Genomic DNA, 26,670 nt, shown 5'->3' on the forward strand with positions numbered 1-26,670 from the left:
GTATGTGGCAGTGAATCCATCAGGCGATGGTATTACGTGTACGTCGCGTAGCGTCATGGCTAGAGCCAGTGCTTCTATACAATTGCATCTGTCAGGCAACGGAGTCTGCTCAGGGGAGGGAGTAGTGAGATGAGTGGCAAGGCCTGCGTATAGAGGCGAGGCAGAAGCGTTACAGCGGTGCAGGCACTAGTGACTAGTTGACGGGATCGGGCCAGGTGACGACTACGTATGTAATAGCACTTTCGGGGTCCTTTCGCCCCCACTTACGTACGATTCCTCTCTGATGGGTCCTGACAGGTCTTCCGGGTCGGATAACGTACGTCAATGTCAGATGTAGCTTGAAACGGGTGGAGTGTACAATGATGTTTTGTTTTTCAAAATGTTTCATTGCTTGCTTGCTGCTGTGTATATACAACATTTCCTATTCGACTGCGCACATGGGATGCAACGGCTCTACTGGATGGTCTTCTTGAACAGCTCGAGGACCTGGTCCTCGGTCCATCCCTTGAGCCCGAGCAGCTCATTGTCCGTCTTGGAATAGCTGGCGCCGTTTACGGGGCCATATATGGCGCGGAGGATGTACGGTCCAAACGTCTCGGCGTCGAGGAGGCCCTGGGCGAGACGAGCGTCAGCCTTGGCAGTGATGTCGTCGAGCTTAGCGGGCTGGGGTTCCCAGGGCTCCGCGGGGAAGGCGCGCTTGGCCAGCTCGAGGAGCTTGTTCTGCGTGAGCTTGATGTCCTCGATGTAGACGGCCCGGTTCTTGGTCTCCTCCGGGTGGGTGAGGATGCCGACGACGGCGTCGGCGATGCTGGGCAGGCTGGTGGAGGAGAAGACGGCGTCGCCGCCGTCGATGATTGTGGGCTTGCGGTCGGCCCAGCGGAAGAGGAACTGCTTCTGCAGGCCCCAGTCGAGGAAGAGGCCGTTGTAGACGAAGGTGTAGGTCAGGCCCGACGTCTTGGCCTTGGCGATGGCGTGCTCCTGGACGGCCACCTTGGGGGCGAAGACGGGCAGCTTGCGCGTGTTGGGGTTGTCGAGGTTGGAGCCGAACTCGGACGGCAGGAAGCGCTTGACGCCTGCGGCGGCGGCGGCGTCGACCAGAAGAGTCTGGCCGGCGAGGCCGGCGGTGCCGACGGTCGACACCAGGGCGTCCTGGCCCTCGAGAGCGGCCGTGAGTGCCTCGACCGAGGAGAAGTCGACGTCTGCTACCTTGACGTCGGAGGGGAACGTGGATCCGGAGCCGGTGCGGCGGAGCACGAGCAGGTTGAACTTGCCAGAGGCGCGGAGGTGCTCCAGCACGACGGAGCCGACATCACCGCCGGCACCGGCCAAGGCGACGTTCTTGATGGGGGAAGACATGTCTGACGGGGATGGATGAGATTGGAAGAGAGAGAGGGAACGAGGGGGGGGGGGAAGGAAGAGGAGGATGGGGCGGGGCTTAAATAACTTGACGTCGGTCCATCCGATTGCACGTCTTCCAGTGTCGATTGCATCTTCGGCTTTCTGTAACATCCCATTGCTGACCATCCAAGTCTTGCTCTCCTTAGCGTGTGTGTTGCGTGCGTGATCTGATCTGGCGCAGACCACAGACGTGGGATAGAGGACGGCCAGGTACCTGTGCTGTGCATACAAGACGTATGCGGCCGTCATGTACCTCCCTCCCACCTATCCCATCGGCTTGGTGGGTGGGATGGCACAGATGTCACCATTCGTAGTAGGAGAGCACATCAGATGCGAGATGTAACATGCGGCAGCTACTGATCGGATCAGATATGATTCGTACGTCCCATCAGCCATACGTGTACGAAACCGTAGCACGTCAAGTTCCCGGTCAGTATGATGAGCACGTGCATGTGTCGAGATATGATGTCGAGTTGAGCCTCATCTTATATCACATGTAATAATACTGCTACTACTACTACTGCTACGTACTCGTATATGTATAGTAGTATATCGATAGGTACGCGCAAGAGAATGGGCTTGCTGATAATAATACTGCATGTGGCAATTCCCCGCACCCATAGCTTGTATGCATGAAGATAAAATCTAAATATGGCATCCACCCTGGAAGAAGGGAGACGAGAGAGAAGCTCCTAATTGGAACCGTCCAGGGTCCAAGCTGTCGTTTAAAATCGGGAGCCCGGGCCGCTGGTGTGGGAGGACGCTCCGGTGGGATACGGTGGGATGAGTGGGATAGATGTGGGCGGGATGAATAATGGTCGAGATGAATGAAGGAAATGATGGATTGACCTGAAGGCCTTCCCCCAGCAATTGCATTTCGAAACATTACATTCTCGTTATATTCATAATCGACGACGAGGAAAGAAGATTGAGGAATTATCAGTTTTTTTTTGGTCTCATTTTCTCCCACTTACCATTACTCAGGCACTTTCTGCTGAGCTCCTTCCCTGACGTCTCTCTGTCTCTCTTTTTTTTTTCTCCTCCCCCTCTCCCCCACACCGAACCGCTACACCACTTTTATCCCATCAGCCCTCCGACCGTCAGCATCAAGTCACGCTCACCGAACCAACACACCCATACACGGCAATATCGGCCCCTTCCACTCAAGCCACGCCGCTTCCCGGCACGCGGGCGAGGGAGATAGGCCCACGGCCCGTCCAGGCAGGAGGGAGCGCTCTTGAGCGTGTCGAGTTCCCGCGCATGTGTGCATGCGCCGCTGCGGGTGAATACGATTGGCACCAAGACCAAGTCCCGTGCATTCATCCCACTTGTCTGGCATTGCTGGTGACGTCGAATTCGGAAACCCACCAACATGGTCAACGCTTCCCACGCACCGGCCGGTGTCAGCAAGAGCCAGACGACACGTCACACATGCCATTGCGGTAAGGGTTTCCTCCGAAAGGAACACCTGAGGCGGCATCAGGCGACCCACCAGGTCCCGTCATTTACATGCCCCGTATGTGGCCGCTCCTTCACCCGCAACGATGTCCTGCGTCGCCATCTCGGCGTGCACAACTCTCTCAACGCGCCCCTGGCACGCGGATGGAGCGCCTGCGACCTCTGCCACGAGAGCAAGACCAAGTGCGACGGCGGCCAGCAGTGCTCCCTCTGCACAAAGAGAGGCATCGTCTGCACCTACTCCCGCGACTCCAGAGCCCCGGATGCCGAGGACGCCGTGATCAGCGTCGGCAGCAGGAAGCGCTCCTCCATCCAGCCGCCGGCCGCCGTCAATCGGCGGCCGACCACCACCGCCGTTCGGACAGTGTCGTCTCCACAATCGTCGTCGTCCGAGTCCTTCTCGGTCTCCCCTCCCCACTCTTACGCCGCCCATGCGCCTCCGCCATCGCTGGAAGCCCGAGGCTCCGTGCCGGCTGAGGTGGCCGTCACCGCCGTTTCCACCGCCGGTTCTGCGCCCCAGTCCCCCCGGCTGTCTCTCCGCGTGGGGCTGGGATGCTTGGCCGGCCTGATCGCGGCTCACGTATCAGGCAAGTCGGAAGCGGAGATCAACCTCCCGGTGGGTTACGCTGCCTGGCTGGATACCTGTCTAGACTCGTACTTTCTCCACTTCCACGAGAGATGGCCCGTCATCCACGGACCTGCCCTCAGGGACGACTTGGAGAGCTGCCCGCTCACCGTCGCCGCGGTCGCCATGATTGGCGCATGGCTCCTCAGCGGGGACAAGACGGCAGACATCATACTAGGCATTCACGGCCGCCTGGCCTCGTATGCTCTCAAGGAATTGGTACTGTGACCCATGTTCCCAGAAGCCCCCACAGTATACGGAAAGCAAGCTGACATCATACCCCCCCGCATCGTATAGATCGTCGCAGACATCGATGAGTCAAGCGGGCCAAAGCCGTGGCCGCACATGGCTTACGAGGTGGCCCTCTTGAATGCCATCTTCGCCTTCGAGTCTGGGGTAATTTTGACATTCCATGCCACCATATCTTTATTCTCATCTCTTATCTTTACCGATGGGCTAACACAGTCCTGTAGCGGAGGAGTCTACTGCCGAGGGCCCGCCGGCTGCTGAATCTCACGATATCCTCCATGAGAGAAAAGGGGGCGTTCAACCAGCGGCAGATTGAAAGGCATGCCGAGGTGCACTACCCGGGAACGTTCCGTCCCTGGCTGGAGCACCAATACACCAAATGGAAATGGTAAGAGCAAGGATCTTTTTTTCTTTCTTTTTTTCTCTTCTTTTTTTTCAAGAGAAGAAAATTCCGTCATCATCTTGCCGACTCATCCAATGATTTAGGCTTGCTGCTAGTGCCCTGAAGATCGACGTGTATCTGGCCCTCGTATCTAGTCAGCCTCCTATACTGCACGCGGAGGAGCTGCAGCTGAGTATGCCTCCGACGTTTTCCCTGTGGAACGCCTGGGGTCTTGACAAGTACTTCCGCCGCGTGGGTATCGAACCAACGGACCGCAGCTCGTTCAGCATGGCGAGCATGGCACAGAGCCCGCAAGTGATGATACCGTCTGGCACCATGGTCGAGGACGTCATCATAGGCCTGTGCGGGAGCTGCCACGACATCTGGAAGCTTGCACAGGTGCAGTGGAGCGGCGGCTTCGTCCCCCAGTGTGACTCGGGCCGGGCGTGGCTCTCGGAGCCTCTACAGAGCTGGAAGGACCGCCTCGAGGGGATCGCGAGCCTGTGGGCCGACCCTGTCGGCAACGCGCCCGAAATCAGGCGCCTCCTGGCCGCGTACATGGGCAGAGAGACGGAGGCCCAGCCGGGGTGGGAGCAGGCCGTCATGAACCGCATCACGCTGTTCGTACTCAACGGTCGCATGCTGTACCACCTCCTGCTGCTGCACCTCAACATAAACGTGCGGTTCATGACTATCCTGGTCTTCGGATCGTGGAGCCTTGCCGGCGCAGGGGGCGCATCTGCCTGCTCGCCCGTCACCCCCGTCGACGCCGACATCGTCCAGCTGTGCCGCTGGGCCGTCACCGAGGACGCAAGGAAGGCCATTCTACACTGCCTCGCCATCCTCAAGGCCTACGAGTGCGCCCTGTACACCGTGAATGGTCCCCCGGGGAATATCGACCCCATCGCCCACGTTGCCCTGTCCACGGCCGCGGCGGTGCTGAAGGGATGGTTCCTCACCGACGCTGTCCCCTGCACGTGTGGTGTCGTCAGCAGGTCACCGATCGATAACATGGATATAGATGTCAGTGCCATCTCCGAGTCGTGCGGGTGGGTTGCCAACGGCGGCTGCGTGGCTGTCGACGGGATTCCCGTCTGCGCCTGTGCGTCCGACGCCTGGATGTCCCGGTTTGCTACCACGCTCAGAAGACAGGCACGGGGGTGGCAGTTGGCTGAGTTTCTGGCGGCCCGCCTGCAGACAACGCCCCTTGACGCTGCGAGGTGAAGATGATTATCAGATCGTTTGTACTACCTGTCAGTTTTGTTCTACGATAGATACCCCAATGTATACAACAAACACCCTTTTTCCCAATAGTCGTGTCCGCCGTCGTGACGCTTACTCCGATACTTGACATTTACGGCTCCTGTCAACATATTATATATATATATACCATCTGCCTCTTGACCAGCTGCAGCGATGATGTATCCACCGGTATATGATACCGAGTGCAGAAGGCGGGGGTTTTAATTTTAATTTTTTAATTTTAATAATTTTTTTTTTGGGGGGGGTTGGGTTGGTGCGAGTATAGTTACAGCTGCAGTGCTCAGCAGTACACCATCTCGCAAGAGCAGAAACGTGAAGCACGCATGTAAGAAAGGCTTATCATTTCTGATCATCTCGTTTTAGGAAGCCTAACAAGTCTCCGATCACTCTCAGAGCTCCAGGGACAAGGGAATTTCGTGGCGTGACAACGGACCAAGATTCAACCTTCGGCGCGGGGGTCGAAAAATAAAGTGGAGGATGAGTCCAGCCAGACCGCTTGGCCGCCAACAGTTTCCTTACACTACGACTGCGACTGCGGAGTCGGCCAATGAGCGGATATCGGTTCATGTGCATTGAAGACTCTCTTATCAGTGACAAGCGGTAGATACATCTGGGTCCCGCCCCGGCCCACGTTATAATAAAGACCTCCAAGATCAACAAGATCCGATAGAATCTCTACCGGACAATCTTGCGGGGGGGGACAATCATGAGCGACTCGATTGTCATTGTCGGGTACGTGCAGCGCATTCCACATTCTCGACGGTACATGGATGATGTGAAGTGATGGTGCTGACAGCGTACGATCCAGCGCGGGCATCATCGGCCTCAACACGGCTCTGGTCCTCGCCGAGAGAGGACACGGCCGTCATGTCACAGTCGTTGCCGAGTACCTGCCCGGAGACACGGCCGCGACGTACACATCGCCATGGTAAAATCTGAAATCCGGTACACCCTAACGCTTGCAGACAGGAAGCTGACGGAGGCCATCCACACACACACACACACGCACACACTCAGGGCGGGGTGCAATTTCTCGGCAATCTCGGGCACGGATGCCAACGCTTTACGATGGGATCGCCTGGGCTACACACAGCTCATGAAGACTGCATCGGCCGACGGCGAGAGGGCTTCTGTCAAGCGCACCCCGGCAATCGAATATTGGGAGGACCATCTCGACACCAAGAAGATCAAGGCCATGTCGGCGTATCTTGAGGACGTGAGCGGATTTCCCGTCGGCCCCCTTTACCCCGGCAACCTCCCCCCCCCCCCCAACAATAACAACAGCAGCAGCAGCAGCAATGACAAGAGACCCGCAGAGACTGATGATGATCTGTCAGTTTGCCATCTTGGCACCCAAGGAGCTCCCGGAGGGGATCAAGATTGGCATATCCTTTACCACCGTTACGGTGAACGCGCCCAAGTATATCGAGCACCTCTACCGGCGTCTCAAGAGTCAATATGGCGTCCGATTCAGGCGCCAGAAGCTCAGCGGGATCTCGTCGGCTTTTGCCAGCGAAGACACCAGAATCGCCTTCAACTGCACGGGCCTGGCGGCCGGAACCCTGGCCGGTGTGGAGGACGCCAGATGCTACCCCACCAGAGGTCAGATCGTCCTCGCCAGAGCCCCGAGCGTTACGAAGACCACGATGCGGCACGGAAAGGAGTTCGTGACGTACATCATCCCGCGCCCGGGGTCCAATGGCAATGTCGTCCTCGGCGGCTATCTTCAGAAAGGTGTAGGGTAAGTGCGCGCGCGCCATATCGTCCGGCAAGACTTTTGAATAGTGCATCATTGCGTGATACCGACTACTTGCTGACTGAGCTGTATGGACGAAGCGATGCCTCCACTTATTCGTACGAGGTCCAGTCCATCCTCGAGAGAACGAAGAGTCTAGAGGCTGAGCTGGCGAAGGAGGAGCCGGAAGTGCTCGCAGCCTTTGCCGGTCTGCGACCGTCGCGAGAGGGGGGAGCCCGGGTCGAGAAGGAGCGAGTGGTCGTCCATGGCCGCGAGAGGATGCTGGTACACGATTACGGCGCAGGGGGTACCGGCTTCCAAGCCGGTTACGGGATGGCGTCGGATTCTGTAGATCTCGTTGCTGATCTGCTATCCGGGTTGGCCGACGGCCGTACACGAGCCAAGCTGTAGGGTTGGAGGTCTGCCCGGGGCTGGGGTCGGCCCATCGAGGTGGAGGTCAATTTCTTGGAGGGTTCACTGCTCCCGGTCCGGAATGTTTCCCGTACTTCTCTCAGGACATCACCCTCCTCAGTAGCCGCAGCTCAAGACTCGTAGCGAGAATTCAATCGTATCCTGCCGCGTGCGCGTGGAGGGGTCGCCCCAACAGGCAGAGGCCGATGCTGTTACCCGTCGTAGAGGGAGGGACCCATAATCGACCGACGTGGCGACGACCTGATACGACACGTTGATTCTCTTAGGCAGCAAGAGCCGCACGGCTGCTGAAGATTTACCCTCACAGCACCGTCACAGCGGATGGTGAATAACGTAGGTGATGAGGATCCATGGAGGAGGGCCAGCTTTTTTTTGCCCGGCGTTCTTCCCGGTGGGGCTTATGTGATGTTTCCATACAGGCGCATGCATCTTGACGTTACAATCATGGAATCCTACAACCCCGCGAAATTGCATTAAGCGCCCGAATACGCCGTCCTGTTTTGTCAGCCGGAAAAAGAAAAGGAAGGAAAAAAAAGAGGACCGAGGAACTGCATGAGAACATACAGCAATGCGCCCTCAGCATAACATCTCTGCACTCTGAAGAAGAGAGAGACAGGAAAAAAAAGAGAAGAGAAGAGAAAGTCATGGCTGTGCGGCATATAAGGTTGCAGTACCAATGCGGCATCTGCGGTGGATTGTTCTCCGCTGGTGAGAAGTGTGTGGGAAGTGAGTCTCAGAAACCCTGGCGCTACCATTCAGGATTGGAAGCCTCGACGAACACCGCGAACGAGGCATGCCAGGGCCGTGATCTAACTCGACTTCACGTGTATCAATCATTAGTGCTCGGGAACTCCCATGCAACTGAGGCGAGCCTCGTTACCGACGCATTTCCGTTCACCGCCTATGGAACGGGGACTCTGTCGGACTTGGTCAACGGCTGGCTGCCGTGCTGGATGCCGGATTGCAAGCACTGCGCGCCCAGCCCCGAATCCGTCACCATCCATCACGACTGCTTCAAAGTCTTCCTCGGACAGTGCATCAAGGCACCGGCAGGTAAGACGGCCGGGCTGCTGGACAGCCTCTGGCGGTTCACGGCTTGGCGCGTCCCCTGGAAGGGAGCGCCCGCTCTCTTCCTGGAGGAAGATGACCTGCCCATGCTGAGCAAGGACACCCTCGAGGCCGTCTCGTCCAGATACGGGACGGCAGAGCTGTCCAGGCTACCGCCGGAACTAGTCAGGATCGTCAAGAGATACTCGGAAGATGCGGTATTCTGGCGCATCGTCGCAGCGGCTGACCTCGCCCGCAGATTCGTCGGCTCGTCACCCATCACTGCGGCGACCACCATGCCGCTGTCTGACATCGCCTCGTGGGATCGAGGTCAGGGTCCAGTCGTCCTGGGAGAAGCCGGGCCTTGGACGCCGTCGGCAATCATCCGCCTGGCTATCGACTCGCACGGCCTCAGATCTGTCGAACGCTTCTCGGAGGATTCGCTGCCGACGTTCAACCCCAAGAGGATCAGCAATGTGGTGTTCGTAGTCGAGCCCGTGTCCTGCTTCAAGGATGTCTTGGCCATATTTCAGGTCTGTTACCGATCAACCATCGCCACGAGCGCGCTCATTGGGGTGTGAGGGGAGGGGGGGCGAGAAGATGGAGAGGAGAAGGTGTACTGCACGGACTGCTCGTACTGATCTTCCTTTTTTTTTCTTCTTCTCAGGACGGCCTTATGCGTTTAGTCTGGTCTACTTCACGTCGAGGGATACCTATCTGGGACATTCCCACACCGCCTATACCACCGCAAGGGAATAATCTTCTCCAGGACATGTTCGTTTCTGTAGGATCGCTGTACAACGAAAGCTGTCTGTGCACCATAGACCTGGACAAGGTCACCGGGCTGACCTTTGTCATGCGCATGGGTCGCCTCATTCATATTCACGGTCACACACGAAAGTCGCCGCTGACGGTGCTGCCGCCATCGTCTACTTCGCGCATACTGACCTTTGACGGTTACTGCTGGATCTACGTACCGTTGGCGGACCACGATGTTATCAAGGCGATGAGGGTCGAGCAGGCAGCTCCCGGGGCCTTTCAGATATCGGTAATTCCCATGATCGAAATGTCTTTCTGTCTCTCTCTCTCTCTCTCTCTTTTTTTTTTTTTGTTCATCTTCACTTTCATTTTTCCATCTCCTGCCAATTTCCAGTTAGGTATCATTGTCTCTAACGCTCTTGCTCAGCTGAAAACCAAGTTAGTCGGCACTGTGACTGTGGGAACCTGTCTGGCCGACTCCATCACCACGAGCCACACCATACTGCGACCTCGGCTGCTGGTGTATAACCGGCGGGAAGCAAGGGGATCGTCCCTCGTCGGAGCCTACTCGCCGATAAAACAGCCGGACCGTGAGCTGTCGGAGTCTGTTCCGGATATGAGACCGACGCTCGAGGACTCCTGGCCCGTACCGTTTTCCGGGTCGGAACGGTACTTCTCATTCGCAAAACTGGACGCCGTCCGCAGTGCGACGGTCTTCTCCGAAGACGGCAACTGCACCGGTATCCTCTTCCGATATGAAAACGGTGGAAGGCGAGCTGTTGGTCAGTGTCCGATGGGTCACGGCGAGAAGAAGGAATATCTCGACCCTTTGTTTGTCTGCATCAAGAAGTACACATGTAGCCAAGGTTACCGGAAGACTGTGTATCACTCCAGGGTTGCCTTCTTCGGACCCGAGGGTCGTCACAAGGATTCTGAAGATGGCGACACGCCTTGCTGCCATGGGTTGAGCGGCGCATTGTTGAAGTTTTGGTTTTCACATAAATCTACATACTTGCAACTAATGAAGCGGGGGATAGATGTAACATAACGTCTCAATACACAGAATAGGCAAATGAAGATGGCCCGTAAGCACTACCGGGTAGGGCCCGTTGCCGGCCTACTTTGGAAGTAAAAAGACCAACCGAACAGATCGATTGCTGACGGCTGGTTTCTCATTCTTATGGGACTCGCCTTGTCGGACGATGCAGCGCTCGATACGTGCCATCTCCCACGCCATCTGCTTGGCCCCTGCGTATTGGGACTACGGAGAAATTCGAACAGGAGAGGCACGTACTAACAGCACACTCCTCACCCGAGGTGGGTATCGTACACGCAAACGGAGTACGCGGAGCTCCTATACAGGATCGCTCTCGCTAAGACCCAAGGAAGAAGTCCACTGGGAAACAGAACGTGTCTTGACCATAACAGGGCTTGCAGAGCAGTGAGCTGAGCTCGATGGCACGATGATGCGACAAGAGACAGCAACGGCAGAGGTTGACTGTAAACTCACGAGACCTTGATACAGCCTTGCATTCACGGTTACTATCACACGCCCTCAACTCGGTCAGCCGGGTTACGATTGGTCTGGCAAGAGGGACGAATGCGAGGCAGGAAGAAGTACGTGGTCTCTCCGGATGACTTCTGCCCTCCATGGCGGTTCAGAGGCGCGAGGGAAACCATCTACGGCGCGCACCACGACCCGACAGCAGACCCGGAGCCCAAGGTCTACAACCCGCATCTCTGGATGGATCCCAAGGAGGAGGGCGAGCATGGAGCCGTGCTTCGTCCCGTTCCCTGCCGCCGCACGGGGCTGCATCGGGCGCAGGATGTCATCTCTGGAGCAGACGGTCACCCTGACTACCGCGATACACCGGTATCGCTTTTGCTCTGCCTGAGCCAAGCTTCAAGTAGGAGAGGTTCGAGACATTCCATCTAATTTACGGACCTTTGCTGATTCAGAAACGAGAGGTAATGAAGACGCCAGTAAATTTCCATTGTGCCTGTTTCGTTTCGTTCTTGTCTCTTTCTTTCTTTCTTCCCAGCCGTTACACAGCTACCTACCCCTATCCATCTCAATCAATGTGTAAGAGAAAATTACGAGACAATACTCCCCAACACCATCGTCGTGATATCAATGATTCCTACTTGTACCCAGACGCCATGACCCGCCTCGATGCGCTCCCAAATATATATATATATATATATAACCCAAACTCCGCCTCAAGGGCTCAGGCTAGCTTTTCCTGTCAATGCCTGCCTCGAAATATCGATGTGCAAATCCCTGCTGGAGCGCACCGTCGCCGCCGGCGGCTGAACGATGTATTCGTACTCTTCCATCATCCCTCGTCCCGTCTTCTCATCCGAGATGAAGAAGTTTCCATACTGGCTATACGTCCCCGTCTTGTTTCCGTCGTCGTTATTCGTCTTGGCGCTCATAGACCACACGCTGACGCCGTGATAGTCCTTGTCGTTGTTGGGCGGCTCGTCGGGCAGCGGCTTGGTCCACTCTGTCCCCGTGCTGCTCTCCTTGGCCTCCTTGATCCGTTGACGGCGCCTGTAGAGGAAGATGAAGATGACTATCAAGATTACGGCGGACACTAGAGGTGGAGGGGTTAGAGAGAGAGAGAGAAGAGAAAGGAAGCAGCCAGTATCGGATCTCTTTTTTTTTCTTTTTTTTCTTTTGCCGCCGGGGGGTGGGGAGGTAGGGCGGAGAGAAACATACGTATTGTCCCGATGACTATGCCGATATCCCGAGGTCGGGAAGGCCCGGTGACCTGCGCATCCCCCTGTGCATCTACGGCATCATTTGCCAGCTCAGCGGTCGGCCGGGATGAAGATGTCTGCGAGGCGGCCTGGTCTCCGCTCGTAATGGTGGACGTCTGGAGCGTGGTGGGCCCTGACGATGGCGGCAGCGAAGCTGACTCGGACAGCACTGGGTCGGCGGTAGGCGCTGCTTCTGGTTCGATAGACGTCGACGCCGGGCTGTCGCTGGATATCGTCGATGTGCTCGAGGCTATACCACCTTCGACCAGCGGGACCATTGTGGTCTGGATTGGACTGTCTTCTTCCTCTTCCTCTTCCTCCTCCTCTTCCTCTTCGCCTTCCTCCTCTTCGCCTTCCTCCTCTTCGCCTTCCTCCTCTTCTTCTTCGTCCTCTTCGTCGTCATCGCTGTCTTCAGATCCCGAGATGCTCGAATCGTCTGAGTCCTCCTCCTCTTCTACCTCCTCCTCCTCCTCCTCCTCTTCTACCTCTTCCTCTGGGTTATTTGCAACCTGTCGGCCAAAGAGACGACGAGACGAAATCTCCGTACTTCGAAATCTACATCATCTATCAGCATTGCTCGAGCTCTTTGTATCCGAAATGCGAGAATTTCAACAGTCGCTCACCTCCGCAGTCTCTTGGACTGATACCGGACAGAACTCAACTCCATGATCCTGGATAAATCAAGGACGGTGCTGTAGAAAGAAAAAATAGTGAAAGGAAAAGATGATAAATGACGGTGATGAGGTAGTTAGAGAATCGAGATAGAAAAGCGCGGAGAACAAAAATAGAAGAGGAAAAAAAAAAAGAATTGCAATCAGAAGAAAGACAAGAATAATGCTCTCGAAACGTCGGCGATCTATTCGCTTTTATCTACAGTGTAGTTCGTTGCCCAGAGCTATATTTACATCCGCAATCAGCCCCTTCTACATCAAGGAAAAAAGGCGGGAGAGAATGGTGCGGCAACACCTGAGACGCCCGTCCCCTCGAGGGGGGGGGGCAGAAAAAGAAAAAAGAGGCCAACCCGGTGGTTTCAGAAAACTGCCGAGCGGGCAAGCCTTCGCCTTAAAATACTTTAACCGTTGAGATCGAATACTCCATAGCCTCGTACGGATCCACCCCCGCAGTGACATTGAATACATCACTTGTAGCAGAGACGATAGATCGGGTTTCACATCTGCCGCAGGTTGTCGGCCGCATCTGCTCGCGCAAGTAATGGAGACGGCAGGATGCGCTGCGCTTCACTCTTCCAGAGCAAGAGTAAAACAAGAGCTTAATAGGCAGAGAGAAGATGTTTAATTTCCTCGTCCGGTGACGACTTGAACGTTTCAATGACAACTCCTGGGGGGTGTCGTTGATATGGCAGCTCAAATCAAGGTACCTGTGATGACGCCCACACCCAAGATTGGCGTCTCTTCACGTAAGGTATTGCCAAGAAGGGATGATACACTTCGGTCAGAAAGGATACGTGACAGAGAATCCAGGGTGAAAAAGAAAAGAAGAAAAAAACTGTTTCCAATCAGTTGTCAATATTTCTAGAACTATTCTCCCCTGTCCCTTCTCGCTCGACTCTAAAGCCGGAGGATCTTCTTCGCTTTGTTAGCTGCAGAGGCTATCCCTTGCACTCGGTCAGGCCAGCATGATCGTCAAACCCGTAGAGCGGGGGGAGAGGCTCAATGTCGCATCTGGGAATCTGCTTGTTCAAGAACAGAGGTAGCTTCCTCGAGGGGAGGTGTACTTGCCACTACCAGCTCGACATAATCGAATCCTACGCCGATACAGCTTGTAAGCTGGGCCAGAAAAGTTACCGCGGGGATAGCTGGCTTGTGGCGGCCAAGCGTGCATAGCGACGTCGCTTTCTGATCCTTCGATGCCGGGCTCTTCCTATCGTACCGAAGCAGAACTCGGTAAGCGTTGGACTGTCCACCCTCCGACTAGCGGGGAACGTGAGCTGAGTTTAGACCGTCGTGAGACAGTTCACTATTCATATGTCTACTTCAGTACACCCCTCTGGGTAAGTGCTGGGTGTCATGGAGAATCTGTACGCAGATTAGACGAGCCAGACTCGACCGTAAAACCGTCGAGTCCGGCACCGTAGCAAATAACAACACAAGAACTCGACACCACACCACACCTGACCTACCTTTGAATGTATGCCGGCCGTGTCAGTGGTGTGTTCTCGCAAGGTTCCCTCATTACTTGACTGTCCATCCATCTAACCTACCTCCGTGCAGATACCGATTCCTCGTGCGTGGTCTTGCACATCTCCGGGTCGGGTTCAGAGTACGCCATGACGCAAAAGCAATATCGCGAGACGGGAAACACTAAGAATGGAGGGCCCGGGTAGAGAGTAGAAATCTAGATCGAAGACGATAGATTATCTGAGAGAAGAGGTGATGGATAACTGGCCAATGTGGATGTGGAGCGTATCGAAATCTCGCCGCTCTCTTGTTTCAGTTGAAGCCGTAATCAATGTATATCCAAGGCAGTGAAGTAGTGAAAACGACAAGAAAAATAGCCGGGCGATGTACTCCTGATTTTCCACTGGCCATGGTCACATGCGGGAGATTAAGGTGTCGATGAAAGATTATAATGTGTAGGTCGCATAGATGATGGGGATAGTATATATGAATATATAAATATATGTATATGTATATGTATATACATTCTGTATATTTCAAGTGCTGACGAAGGATGAAGAACAGTTGGGGAAGTATCAAGCCATCAAGCCATATCTAAGAAGGATAGTAGGAGATTATTGAGAAAGATCCGGTCAAGGTTTAAGGAAATATAACGATTATTATAAGTTCAAGGCATCAAAGATAAGATCCTAGAACTAGTATAAAGAGGTAGCCAAGAAGCTGCTAGGAAGAAAGAAGATAGAGATGAATAATTGAGTTAACCCTAAAAGTTGCCTCTCTATCATTCTTTCCTATCTCTCAAGTACAAGACCTCATCACTTTCTCTATTGTTTCTCTCACGTCTCTAACAATTAGACCTATGCCACCGGGTAACGACGTGAGTGTAGTGACGGGAGAGTCTAGGATGACTCTGGTGGATGGCAAGGATACTGAGAAAGAATAGGGCAAGGCTAGCGAGGACGGCAACAGGAAGCCAGTAGAGGCGCCGCAATACCGCAATATCCCCATCGACGATGTGCTTCCACCCGCACAGAAGGTCGAGCCCTCGCTGTTTATCGGCACGAAGCCCCTCTCCGAGCTTAGAATAGACTCATCCATTTGAAAAGGATGCCATTACCGACAACGGCAACGTCAGCAGAAAGTCTAAGCCTTACGAGGGCCTATTCAGAGTAGAGCTCTAGTTGGACGAAGGACTGACGGCGTGGGTGGTTCGCGATCTAAGAGGGTGCGTCGGGGGGCGGATGTAAAATGTGGCTAGAGCCGGTGTCCTGTCTAGCTTGTAGCTAGGATGCTGACCAGCCTTGCTTGCCATGTAGATGCCATCTGCCGTCGATGTTCTGCTGCTCTTCCCCGTTGCCATACATCACCATTCATACCCCGAATGCGTACATCATACCTACGGCAAGATACATTTGTGGTCGCTACCCAACAAGCGAAGATATAAGTGACTGAATCTACGGAAAGTCCATGATATCAAATAAGTATTAGTTTACAGCACCGTCGTAAAGGCATCGACCGATCTTGCCCACCTCTAGGTGGCCTTGCCTCAACCTCGCCACAGCAGTGTCGAATTTAGGCGACGGCTGGATTGTTCGACTGCCAGCTGCTCTCACTATTATTATATATATAAAAACGCATGTAGCCATGCGGGACTGTGCGACGGAAATCAGTAGCGCAACAGACATGGAATAAAGAGGCCATCCATCAAATAGGTAGCGAAGTCGTAAAAGTCCGTTTCCAAAGCGGCGTAATCGATAGGTGACGCTGCTGCTATGGGAGTCTCCATAGGCTCAAAAAAGACGCGTATGGCATCATCTCTTGACTTTCCGCCTTGTGAAGAATCGCATGTGTTCTCGATCAGGAGCGGTCGGTTGCACGGCGTTTTGCTACTCGCCTTGAGCTCGAAGTAGGCCACGATCCCGTATAAGCGACGCTTCCCGATTGCCCGCTCATGGCCATTCAGCGGCTCGAGCTGAGGAAAGTCAAGTATGTCTTGCCAAGAGGACTGGTGGCGATGCATAGCCTAGGTTGTCGGTGGCATCTTGATCTTGAGCGTGTTGGTGGTCCAAACGAGAAGCAGAATTGCTAGAAGGAGTTGGCGTCTTTCTCCTGATGCCGGCGCCCTGGGTACTGACTCTGGAATTCATCTATTCCGAGGTCGGGATTTCATCTGGTCGCGCTGCCAGATGCCGCTCCGGCAGCGCGTCACCACCAGCTCTGGCTCAGTACGCAGCACTGACGGCCGATGAGATACTGTAACTGGCCTTGTAAAGAGGGCGCTACCTTCATCGGGTCCGGGACATCTCTGCACCGTACCGTGCAGATGTCGCCTTCCAGAACCACATGGCGCCAAGGTGAGATGGCCAGCCCCGACGACGAGCTACGAAAGCTGCGACGTTCATCTGGGGTATATGTCTTGGAGATTTAGGACCCTGACCATCGACAGGACCTTCGGTCACCGTTGTCAATGGGTTGCGACCTGGACAGATGGCAGCACAGAGGGTGATGTAGTAGCGTAGATGGAGTGACGTGCGCCATACCAACCACACCCTCGACCCCGCACATTCCCGATCTTATGTGGGGGTGGTTTCCTGCGGAGTCATCCGAGCCCTAGCAATATTGTGCACTGCGATGTATACATGCGTCTCGCCCGAGTCAGGACGGCACCATCCTATGACCCTCAGTCCCGCTGCCTAGCCAAGAACTATGATAGATATCTCTCTTTCAGGTTCTCCATCTTCTTCGCCTTGCCCAGATACCCTACGTGGTACAGGAGTTGGAGAGTCAAGACCTCTCACCCTCACCTCCGTACCCTACTGGTATTCGTGACGCTGGTCTCAGACTCTCCGTGATCCCAGTCGCCGAGAGACGCTACATGTCCAGTCGAGTACGTGGTTGGTCCAACACCTGACAAGTGCAGAGCAAGAACAGGGGGCGCCGTTGGGCAGTCCGCAGAACAGGGGCTTCTGTGCTGAAGATGCCGTGGTAGAAACTCTTGCGCGCCGTCGGCAGCATCTCGGTCCATCCCCTGGGCAGCGGTCGATCCGGCGAAGAGGGCGCGTAGAGAGCACAGCTGTCAGGGCTGATCTCACTCATCTGTCTCCTCTCTGCACGGAAGGATCTTCCACCCCTCGGAAATGGCGTCGATGTTTTCAGAGGCCCCGGGCCTTGGCCAACCTAGGCGAGAAGTGCCCCTCTCTACGAAGCTCCTCGCGGTGCTCCGTCAGGCCCCGCTCTTCACCAAAGGCATCGGCATCGGCGTCGATCCCTTCTACCGTTGAACCAGCAAGGGGGGGTTCCGAAGAGGAGAATCGGTCGAGACGCCACGGTCGGTCAGGAACGATCCCTCGCGCATATTCATTGCCCTTTCCTGCCAGTGTGACGATGCAAGGCTCCATTTCCTCGTCTAGAGCGGTTACGATGAGCGGTAGGCAGAAATACTAGCTCTGGATATGATAGGACAAGAGTAGGAGGGAGTTTGACACTAGGGGAATGAGGGCGAAGAGCTCCCTCATAGACTCCAAGTAGACACACGATGATCAGAAAAAGGGAGGATGCGACCCCACCTCCCACCGCCCGGAATATACCTCAGGGATCGAAAAAAGAAAAAAAAAAAAAACAAGATCTTACCCATCAAGGCTGGTCGGAGTCGGGACTGGGTAGACTCGATTTGATTGCTTCAGGAAGAAGTCCTTGGGAGATGAAGAGGGAGAGAAGGAATTGTGAAGAGTCAGGCCGCGTAGAGGTAAGTCACCTCCCTCGTCCGATATGGCTGCCCCTCATGATATATGAATCATCACGACGTATGAATGTAGCCAGGAGCCTGCTTGGTTGAGCCGTACGCGTGTCGGATGCTGAGCGGGTATAGCTAGTCGACTTTCCAACATTTGGTAGGGAGCTACGAAAAGGAACATGGGATGGCAGCCCAGAGCTTGACCAAAAGCAGAAGCCCGTGTGCGACACTTCTCATAGCCAAGCCTAGGCCGTAGATCATGGTTGGATGGTTGAACAAGACGGTCTCATGGCCTCGCTGTATCGTGTCGATCTGTCGAAGCATGTGCTCCACACCGTGCTGTTGAGCTTATTGCCGGCCGTCTAATGGCTGATTCCTATTTTGAAGCCAAGATCTTGACTGTTACATCGCTTCAGATATGCCGATGTACCGGGCAGTACCGCCGTATTCACCCACTTTATCTTACCTGTGTATCAAGCGGCAGACCAGTTTTAAGCTTAAGCTGTAAGGATGTTAAGGTGGAGCACCTATATGTGGATCTGTCACGTGTGTCAGGGCTATCAGGGCGCTCCTTTGCTATAGCCCATATAGCCTTCAGCACAGATTATATAATAGTGTATCCTTAGCCGTGGCACGATGGCAGACGCGACGGCCTAAGGCGCTCAGGCTGGACAAGGCGTGCAGAACGTTCGAGTTCATCCGCCTCTCCCATCCGGTCTTGCAGCAGCGCGTCCATACTGCCGGGTCTTGACCTCGATACCCCTTGGGTCTGGCCAGCAGGCGATCTACCAGCGCAGTCCGTGGATGCCACCGCCCCTAGCATCCGGGAAATACCATCTACTACCGGCCTCATCTCACCAGAGTCCACTGGATGGCGCCCTCTCGTAAACCCCGTAAACCCCTTCTCTACCAGACGGCCAGACTGCCGCCTTGTATTGTTCCTCCGGATGTCCCGGAGCGTTGATCCCAAGAAATCGGCATCGTTTCCCAATACAAGTCGTGTTGGAGCAAAGAGGGTGACGGACAGCAGGCAGACCTCCTCGGGGCTGAGTCGACCCCTTAGAACATCTCCCTAGCCACCGCTTCCCTGTATGAGTAGCTGCATCTTGGCATACGCCTATGCCTTCCCGCCCCCGCACCACCACGGCCAACGATGGCCAGTCTGGACCTCCCGTTTTCCTCGATGACGCACACGTACATTGTACCGTGCCAGACGACATCCACCGTCTCGTCACCGTGGAAAAGAGTTCCTGGATGCCAAGATCCAGTCCCCCTTTCTTTCATCCATCGCGATCCACCGCAAGTAGCAGCGAAGCTACCTGCAAGGGCGGGCGTTGGTCGATCCTCACGCGGCTGCTAGAGGATATATATATAGATAGATAGATAGATATATTCACGGACCGGTACGGTGCACCGGGTCTTTCTCGTGCCCCTCAGAAGTCCGGATTGAGGAGAAGGGCATGCACATACACGTACGGAATGCGGCTTTCATCTGATGGTGTCGGATCGCAGGTGTGCGTCGTGTCTGTCGGATGGCATCAACTTCTTGGCATCATGGCTGTGCAGTCACCAAGTCAAACTTTACAGAACCTTACAGTCAGAGCATCTTCAGTCACAGTAACGTGGCTCTGTGGCCCATGTATACTAGGCATGCGTTCCAATCAGGTGATCTCCGTCTGCAACGGGGTTGCTCTCATCCAGAGCCATTCATCGCACAATTCCAGCGGCAATACCTCGATGTTCGCTGGGAAGTTGCAACTGCACGTCTCTAGGACGTCTTCCACATAACAGACACCCTGCAGGTTGGGATGCCCTTGAATTTTGACCAAGGTCCATCCATCCGGCGGAATCGATAACGCTACGACAGTTATTTCTGACGATGGACCTTCCCTCGTCCATATCTCGTTGCTGGAAATTTCCCTCATGGTCCATGGATAGCAATATATAACTCTCGGCAGCACGCAACCATGATGCCCATTTAGGGAGTATGGCATCATCTGCCCATCCAGCCATTGGTACGGAAGCACGCGTTAGCCCCTCCATCTTCGGAATTTCCCAGATATTCTTGTCAGGTACATTACGTTACATCGTGCAGAGAAACAATGTTTATCCAGGCACTCGAGGCTGGGAAATGGTGTTCACGGCCTCCAGTCTTCATCAACACGTCCGAGCTAATATCCCCGACCCCGCACTCTGCTTCTCGCAAAACGGCCTCCAATTTGAGCCATGATGACATCCGGCACATCAATACGACATGCCGTCGGCCCCTATTACGCCATAGACCGAAATCCCGTAGAACCTCCATCGGCATGCGCCTTTTTTCCCGCCGAATTGATCCATCACGTACGTGTGGACGTGGACGGAAGCAAGCTCATTGTGGAATCCATTGCCGATGCTACCACCTGGTTCCACGCAGCTTTGCATACACATCTGGCAGGCCGAGTCACGACACTGTAGACATACAATACAACATGCAGGCCCGTCGCCTCCTAATATTATCCAGTCCCACCATAACGTGACAATATTGACCTGTCGTGCTCGGTCGGGTGAATTGCGTGCGGGGGGGACGGCCGGCTCCTCGAGCGCCCGGAATACGACAGCCGTGGATACGTTGAAAAAGAGGCGACTCCCGGCTTGCATCGTGCATCTGTTGTTTCCTCACCTGTCCCTTCAAGGCTGCCTGTTCTGCCGAATTGAAGCAATCCCTTGATATCTGTTTCGGCGACAACAGTTCACAATGCCGAGGCTCCCGGCAGTGCTTGTCGCTTTTGCCGGCCTGTTTGCCGGCGGCGCCTTTTCGCTGCCAACCAACGGCGAGGCCTCTACCGTTTCTTGGATCGACGACGACGCCCCTTCCTACAGCTCGGGCACGACCTTTGGTGTACCGTGGTCGCAGGGGAAGCTGTACCCAAACCAGACGAGCTTCTCCATCTCCGCGGCCGGCGGGGACGTTGCCTCGGACTCTTGGGTCACGGCCTACTGGCGCGACGGCTCCATCAAGTGGACCGCCCACGCGCTCGGGGCCACTGACAGCCCTCAGAGCGAGTACACCGTCAAGGCGTCGGCCAAGACAAGCGGGGGACCCAAGGGCGACATCTCGGTGGCAGACTCCTCCGACTCCGTCAGCGTCGACACGGGAAATATCACCGTCACCTTCCCCAAGTCGGGAAGCAGCCTGATCGGCAGCATCAAGACGGCCGGCGGCAAGACGGTGGGCCAGGACGGAAAGCTCGTGCTCCACTCGCAGTCGGCGCTGGTCGGCGATGTCTCTGGCCGCGCCAACCAATCGGTCAGCTACTACAACTTCGAGAGCAAGATCGCCAACGTGTCCGTCACCAAGGACACCACGGTGCGGGCCCTCGTCACCGTCGGCGGCAACTACCAGGTGACGGCCGATGGGGGCGATCACGACGATTGGCTGCCGTTCACCGTGCGATTCTACCTGTACTCGGGCTCGAACGCCATCCGCGTCATTCACAGCATCGTGTTCGACGGTGACCAGGACAACGACTTCGTCTCCGCGCTGGGGATCCGCCTCCAGGTTCCTCTCGCCGACGAGGAGCTGTACGACCGGCACGTGCGTCTGGCCGGCCAGGATGGCGGCTTCTTCAGCGAAGCCGTCAAGGGTATCACCGGCCTCCGCCGTGACCCGGGAGTCGAGGTTCGCGCTGCCCAGTTCGAGGGCAGACAGACGCCCAACATCAGCACGTGGGACACGCGCGTCAGCTCCAGGTTGAACTGGGTCCCGTCTTGGAACGACTTCAGGCTCAGCCAGCTGTCGGCCGACGGCTTCTCCATCCAGAAGCGGACCGAGTCGGGATATACGTGGCTCACCGGTGCGGCCGGCACACGCTCCGGCGGACTGGGCTACCTGGGCGGCGCCACGGTTGGCGGCGTGGCCGTTGGTCTTCGCGACTTTTGGCAGCAGCACCCGGCCGGCATCGACATCGCCGACGCGGCGTCGGACTCTGGAAGCATCACCCTCTGGCTGTACAGCCCGGATGCGGAGCCGCTGGACCTGCGCCCCTTCCACGACGGGCTAGGCCTGGACACGTACGAGAAGCAGCTCGATGCGCTCGAGATCACGTACGAGGACTACGAGCCCGGCTTCGACACGCCCAAGGGCATCGCCAAGACGCACGAAGCATACATATACGCATTTGACGCGACCCCCACAGTGGAGCGCCTCAGCACACTCAACAGCCTCCTCTCCGAGCCTCCCGTACTCCTCCCCGAGCCTGCCTACATACGGGAGACCAAGGGCGTGGGCTCGTACTGGGATGTGCCCGACACGACCTCGGACAAGGCCCGGGCTCTGGAAGACAACCTCGACTTCCTCCACGACTACTATCAAGCGCAGGTCAAGGACCGCCACTTCTACGGCTTCCTCCACTACGGCGACTTCATGCATTCGTACGACGAGAACAGGCACGCGTGGCGGTACGACGTGGGCGGCTACGGCTGGGACAACTCGGAGCTGTCGCCCAACCTGTTCTTCTGGCAGCACTTCCTGCGCACGGGGCGAGCCGACGTGTACCGCTTCAGCGAGGCGCTGACGCGCCACTCGGGCGAGGTGGACGTGTACCACATCGGCGACTGGAAGGGCGTGGGCACGCGCCACGGCGTGCTGCACTACGGCGACAGCGCCAAGCAGTCGCGCATCGCGCAGCCCCAGTACCGACGCTACTTCTTCTACCTGTCGGGCGGGGACGAGCGCGTGGGCGACCTGCTAGACGAGACGCTCGACATGGACCAGGTGTACGGGCACCTGGACGCGCAGCGCAAGGTGCGCACGGACGGGTGGCTGCCGGAGCCGGGGAAGCCGGCGTCTGTCAACCTTGGCACCGACTGGGCCGCTCTGGCGGCGGCCTGGCTGATCGGGTGGGAGCGCCGCGGTCCGAGGTGGGAGGAGTCCCGCGAGAAGCTGACGCGCACGGCGGCGGCCATCGCCAACCTGACCAACGGCTTCGTGACGGGCTCGGCCCTGTACGACATTGACAACCGCACGCTGCTCCCGCCGCCTTCGGACCCGGACAACGAGGGTCTCGTATCGGTGTCCCACCTGTCCGCCGTCTTCGGCCTGCCCGAGGTCATCTCCGAGGCCCTCGAGTACTGGGGCGAGGAGGAGACCCCGGCCGGCTTCAAGGACGCCTGGTTGGACTACTGCTACTACTACGGCGCCGGATCGGTGGAGCAGACGGCCCGGTACGGCGAGGCCTTTGCCAAGTCCAGCCTGCTCCAGGGCCACTCGCGCCTCTCGGCATTCTACTACTCCCAGACCGGCAACACCACGGTCGGGGAGCGCGCCTGGACCGAGTTCTACAGCAACCAGACCGATAGCCTGGTTCCCAACTCGACGTGGACTAGTGAGAGGATCACGGCGCCATATGTGCCTGTCCCCGTCGACGAGGCGACGTGGGTGTCGACCAACTCGGCTGCTCAGTTTGGTCTGGCGGCGATCCAGAACCTGGCGTGGGCCAGGAAGACACTCGACAGTAGTGAGGCGTAGAGCACTTTATCATTCGCCGTATCACCTATTTCTAAAATAATTGTTTCTTAATTAGTATGCATATACATATATATCTATATATACATATACATTTGCATGTACTGATGTGATGCTCTTACGCCGTCACACGCATGCTGATACAGTATGAATAACTTCCCCCGACATCTGGTCTATACGTGCATCGCGACCCACACTGCATGTAAGTCCAGTTGCAGTGCATACATGTATACCACTTCATCTCACGCCGTCCTTTTTTTGTTTTCAAGGTGCGTCATAACGTTCATACTTATTCCAGGATACTATATATCATTCTTTATGCGAAGAAAGAAGGAGTCGTGAATACATGTTGAGCCGGACATGACAGTTACGTGACATTGATCGTTTAAACCTTGTTCTCGACACGGGTTTCCTGACCCTGCTGCTCCTCGGCAGCCTCCTGCTTCTCATCGATGACCAGGTCCCGGGCCTCGGCGTACTTGGTGCCAAACAGTCCGATGCGGTACCAGGGGAGGTCGAAGAGGGCGTCCATGCTCTCGAGGCTGCGGCCCGAGGTCTCGGGGACGAAGAACCAGACCCATAGGCCGCCGACTAAGGTGACGGCCGCGTAGCACCAGAAGGTCCCCTTGGGGGAGATGCCGCCTGAAGATACGGGGAGGAGCATGTTTGGTGTAGCTCGGGAGTTGGCGTACTTGAATCGAGTAGTTAGTATACACAATAAAAACGGAAAAATTTTATAAAAAGAAAGAAAGGAAGGAAGAAGAAGAAAGAACTGAGAATAATGGGAGGTGTGGGGGAGGGGAGAGGAGAAGGCAGAAGAAAAGAAAAGAAGGAAAAGGAAAGGGAGCACATCTTTTTTTCTTTCTTTTTTCTTTACATACCTGGTTAGCAAAGTGTAGAGTCATAGCCCAAGAGGTGGCAAGGGCACGAATGCGCAGCGGAAAGAGCTCAGCAGTGAGGAGGTACTGCATCGAGTTCCAACCGAGGGCCCAGCCGACGCCGGAGAGGTAGATCATGAAGATGGCACCCTTGCTGGGGCCCCTCTCGTCGTCTGGCATCTCGTAGCCGTCGACGACGCCGAGCTCGGGGACGGCGGTGAGGAAGGAGGCGACGTAGACCATGGCGATGGTCTGCAGGGTGATTCCCGACAGCAGGGCGCGCTTGCGGCCAATGACGTCGACGAGGAAGAGGGCGCAGCAGATGGCGGCCACGAACTTGCAGATGCCGAAGACGGCGGTGACGAGGAGGCCCTCCTCCTCGCCGCCGATGCCGATGAGGGCGAACAGGTCCGGGGCGTAGAGGGTGATGGAGCCGGCACCGGACCACTGGCTGAGGAACTGCACCGACGTGGTCATGTAGAGGCGGTACAGGTTGTTCCTGTTGAGGAACATCTCCTTGACCTTGCCGACCCAGCCGACGCCGCGGCTGGCCTCGAGCTCGTGGTCGAGCCCGGCCTGGATCTCGGCGATGTTGCGCCTCACGTACTCGCTCTCCGTGTCCTGCTGGCGGATCCACGCCAGCACCCGCGTCGCCTGCTCCACCTTGCCCTGCTTCACCAGGAATCGGGGCGACTCGGACTGGAAGAAGGTCAGGACGAGGACGAGCCCCGCAAAGATGATGTGCAGGCTCGTCGGGACCAGCCACCGGTCGTTTGATTCGCCGTCAATGTGCACGGATGCACCGTAGTTGGCGAAATACTAATATTTTTTTTTTCAGTTTTTTTTCCCCCCCACAACTTAAATAGAATATACAAACATGACGGATTATACATGATGAAAGGGGGGGCGAGCGGCAGGAGGAGAAAGACATACAGCTAAGACAACACCGAGATAGACGGCGCCGGTGAAGACGCAGGTGCAGAGACCACGGATGGCGGATGGTGAGATTTCGGCAATATAGATCGGGCTAGTTTTTTTTTTTTTTCAAATTAGACAGGGTAATCAAAGGATATGGTGAGAGGATAGATTCTTTCTTCTCTCCTGACATACCCAACAACTGCCGTCATACCGACACCTAGACCGGCGATGAATCGTCCGGCATAGATACCGCCGAGATTTCCATTAACGCCGCAAGCCATGAAAATAGCGGTGCCGAGAGCCCAGAGGATGGACAGAACACGAGTGGCCCAGACACGCCCTATGCGGTCACAGACTGCGAAGGCCCTATGATGGTGTCGGTCAGCCGGAATACTGCTGCGTCATGGGTGAAGGGGGATACGGGAAGCAGGGAATCGGTGAAACATGAGGGACGAGAGATGAGAAACAGGGGAGGCAAGGGAGACGACATACATGAGAGCTCCGCCGACGGAGCCCACCTGCACCATGGCCGAGACATTGGCCTTGATGTCGGCCTTTTCGGCCTCGGAGTAGGAGCTGTACTTGATCTCGCGCTGGAAGCTGGGGGTGTTGAAGGCGCCCGAGATGAGACCCTCGTCCACGCCGCGGGCAGCACCGAGGAGGCCGAAGGAGAAGACGGCGAACCACAGACGCCAGTTGAAGGTGCCCGGGGGTTCGTCGACATTCTTCAGACGGAAGATGTTGACGGGTTTCTTGACGCCTCCAGCCATGGTGTGACCGTCTCTGTCTGACCCGCCAGCGTATGGGCAACTGTGACGAGAAAGGGGGGCTGGAGAGGGGAGAGCTAGAAATCGAGAGGACTTTTCAAAAGAAGCAGAAGCAAATCAAGAGGTGAGTTCCCTGGAGATCAAAGGAAGAGGAGAAGGGGGAGGGAACTAGACGTTCTAAATACCCATACATGGAAAGAAAAAAAAAAGAAAAAGAAAAAAAAGAACGACAGGATAGAATAGAACCCATGTCAAGCTAGACGCTCACGCACACAACTTGCGAGATAGAACAACATGTTTGATATTATCGAATAGGGACGGGGTAGGGAACTTCTCCTAACCTCTTGTCTTTTCCATCTTCTTCTAAACCGACTCCCCCCCCCCTCCCTTTCCCCCTTCACGCCCCTCCAAGTTTTTAAGTTTAAACAGCAAACCTCGTGAGAGGGGAGGAAGCAGGGGACGGGAGGGGGTAAGCGTCATACCGCGTTCTATATGGTATAATAATCACTGCATGTTGTGTGCGCACATCTTTAGTCCGGTTTTCCGCCAGATGAGGGGGGAAGTTGACCTCGGCACATACAGAGAGAGGGAAGAAGGCGAGAGACCAGGTAACAAGAGA

The 26,670-nt window shown here is 55.8% G+C and overlaps 7 protein-coding genes across 7 annotated transcripts; 4 read left to right on the top strand and 3 right to left on the bottom strand.

Annotated features, from left to right (window-relative positions):
- Nucleotides 1-453: 453 nt before the first annotated feature.
- GMORB2_7605 (Nucleoside-diphosphate-sugar epimerase) lies at nucleotides 454-1,356 on the bottom strand (the record flags this gene model as incomplete). The annotated part of the gene is made up of 1 exon (XM_035469570.1): nucleotides 454-1,356. One exon carries the CDS (start codon nucleotides 1,354-1,356, stop codon nucleotides 454-456), a length of 903 nt encoding a protein of 300 aa, XP_035320664.1.
- Nucleotides 1,357-2,770: 1,414 nt separating this feature from the next.
- On the top strand, nucleotides 2,771-5,336 carry GMORB2_7606 (Fungal Zn(2)-Cys(6) binuclear cluster domain; the record flags this gene model as incomplete). Its single annotated transcript, XM_035469571.1, has 4 exons — nucleotides 2,771-3,700; nucleotides 3,779-3,877; nucleotides 3,955-4,118; nucleotides 4,217-5,336. 4 exons carry the CDS (start codon nucleotides 2,771-2,773, stop codon nucleotides 5,334-5,336), a joined length of 2,313 nt encoding a protein of 770 aa, XP_035320665.1.
- Nucleotides 5,337-6,081: 745 nt separating this feature from the next.
- Nucleotides 6,082-7,521, top strand: GMORB2_7607 (uncharacterized protein; the record flags this gene model as incomplete). Its single annotated transcript, XM_035469572.1, has 5 exons — nucleotides 6,082-6,107; nucleotides 6,184-6,303; nucleotides 6,393-6,591; nucleotides 6,713-7,116; nucleotides 7,212-7,521. 5 exons carry the CDS (start codon nucleotides 6,082-6,084, stop codon nucleotides 7,519-7,521), a joined length of 1,059 nt encoding a protein of 352 aa, XP_035320666.1.
- A 665-nt stretch (nucleotides 7,522-8,186) lies between these two features.
- Nucleotides 8,187-10,396, top strand: GMORB2_7608 (uncharacterized protein; the record flags this gene model as incomplete). Its single annotated transcript, XM_035469573.1, has 3 exons — nucleotides 8,187-9,122; nucleotides 9,359-9,637; nucleotides 9,776-10,396. The coding sequence occupies 3 exons, from the start codon at nucleotides 8,187-8,189 to the stop codon at nucleotides 10,394-10,396; spliced, it is 1,836 nt and encodes a 611-aa protein (XP_035320667.1).
- Nucleotides 10,397-11,568: 1,172 nt separating this feature from the next.
- Nucleotides 11,569-12,389, bottom strand: GMORB2_7609 (uncharacterized protein; the record flags this gene model as incomplete). Its single annotated transcript, XM_035469574.1, has 2 exons — nucleotides 11,569-11,945; nucleotides 12,071-12,389. 2 exons carry the CDS (start codon nucleotides 12,387-12,389, stop codon nucleotides 11,569-11,571), a joined length of 696 nt encoding a protein of 231 aa, XP_035320668.1.
- Nucleotides 12,390-20,719: 8,330 nt separating this feature from the next.
- Nucleotides 20,720-23,491, top strand: GMORB2_7610 (uncharacterized protein; the record flags this gene model as incomplete). Its single annotated transcript, XM_035469575.1, has 1 exon — nucleotides 20,720-23,491. The coding sequence occupies one exon, from the start codon at nucleotides 20,720-20,722 to the stop codon at nucleotides 23,489-23,491; it is 2,772 nt and encodes a 923-aa protein (XP_035320669.1).
- Nucleotides 23,492-23,873: 382 nt separating this feature from the next.
- Nucleotides 23,874-26,054, bottom strand: GMORB2_7611 (Sugar (and other) transporter; the record flags this gene model as incomplete). The annotated part of the gene is made up of 5 exons (XM_035469576.1): nucleotides 23,874-24,179; nucleotides 24,487-25,185; nucleotides 25,300-25,393; nucleotides 25,477-25,650; nucleotides 25,777-26,054. 5 exons carry the CDS (start codon nucleotides 26,052-26,054, stop codon nucleotides 23,874-23,876), a joined length of 1,551 nt encoding a protein of 516 aa, XP_035320670.1.
- Between the last annotated feature and the right edge of the window lie 616 nt (nucleotides 26,055-26,670).

Source organism: Geosmithia morbida, assembly GCF_012550715.1.
Source record: "Geosmithia morbida isolate 1262 chromosome Unknown scaffold_9, whole genome shotgun sequence".
Taxonomy (NCBI): Eukaryota; Fungi; Ascomycota; class Sordariomycetes; order Hypocreales; family Bionectriaceae; genus Geosmithia; species Geosmithia morbida.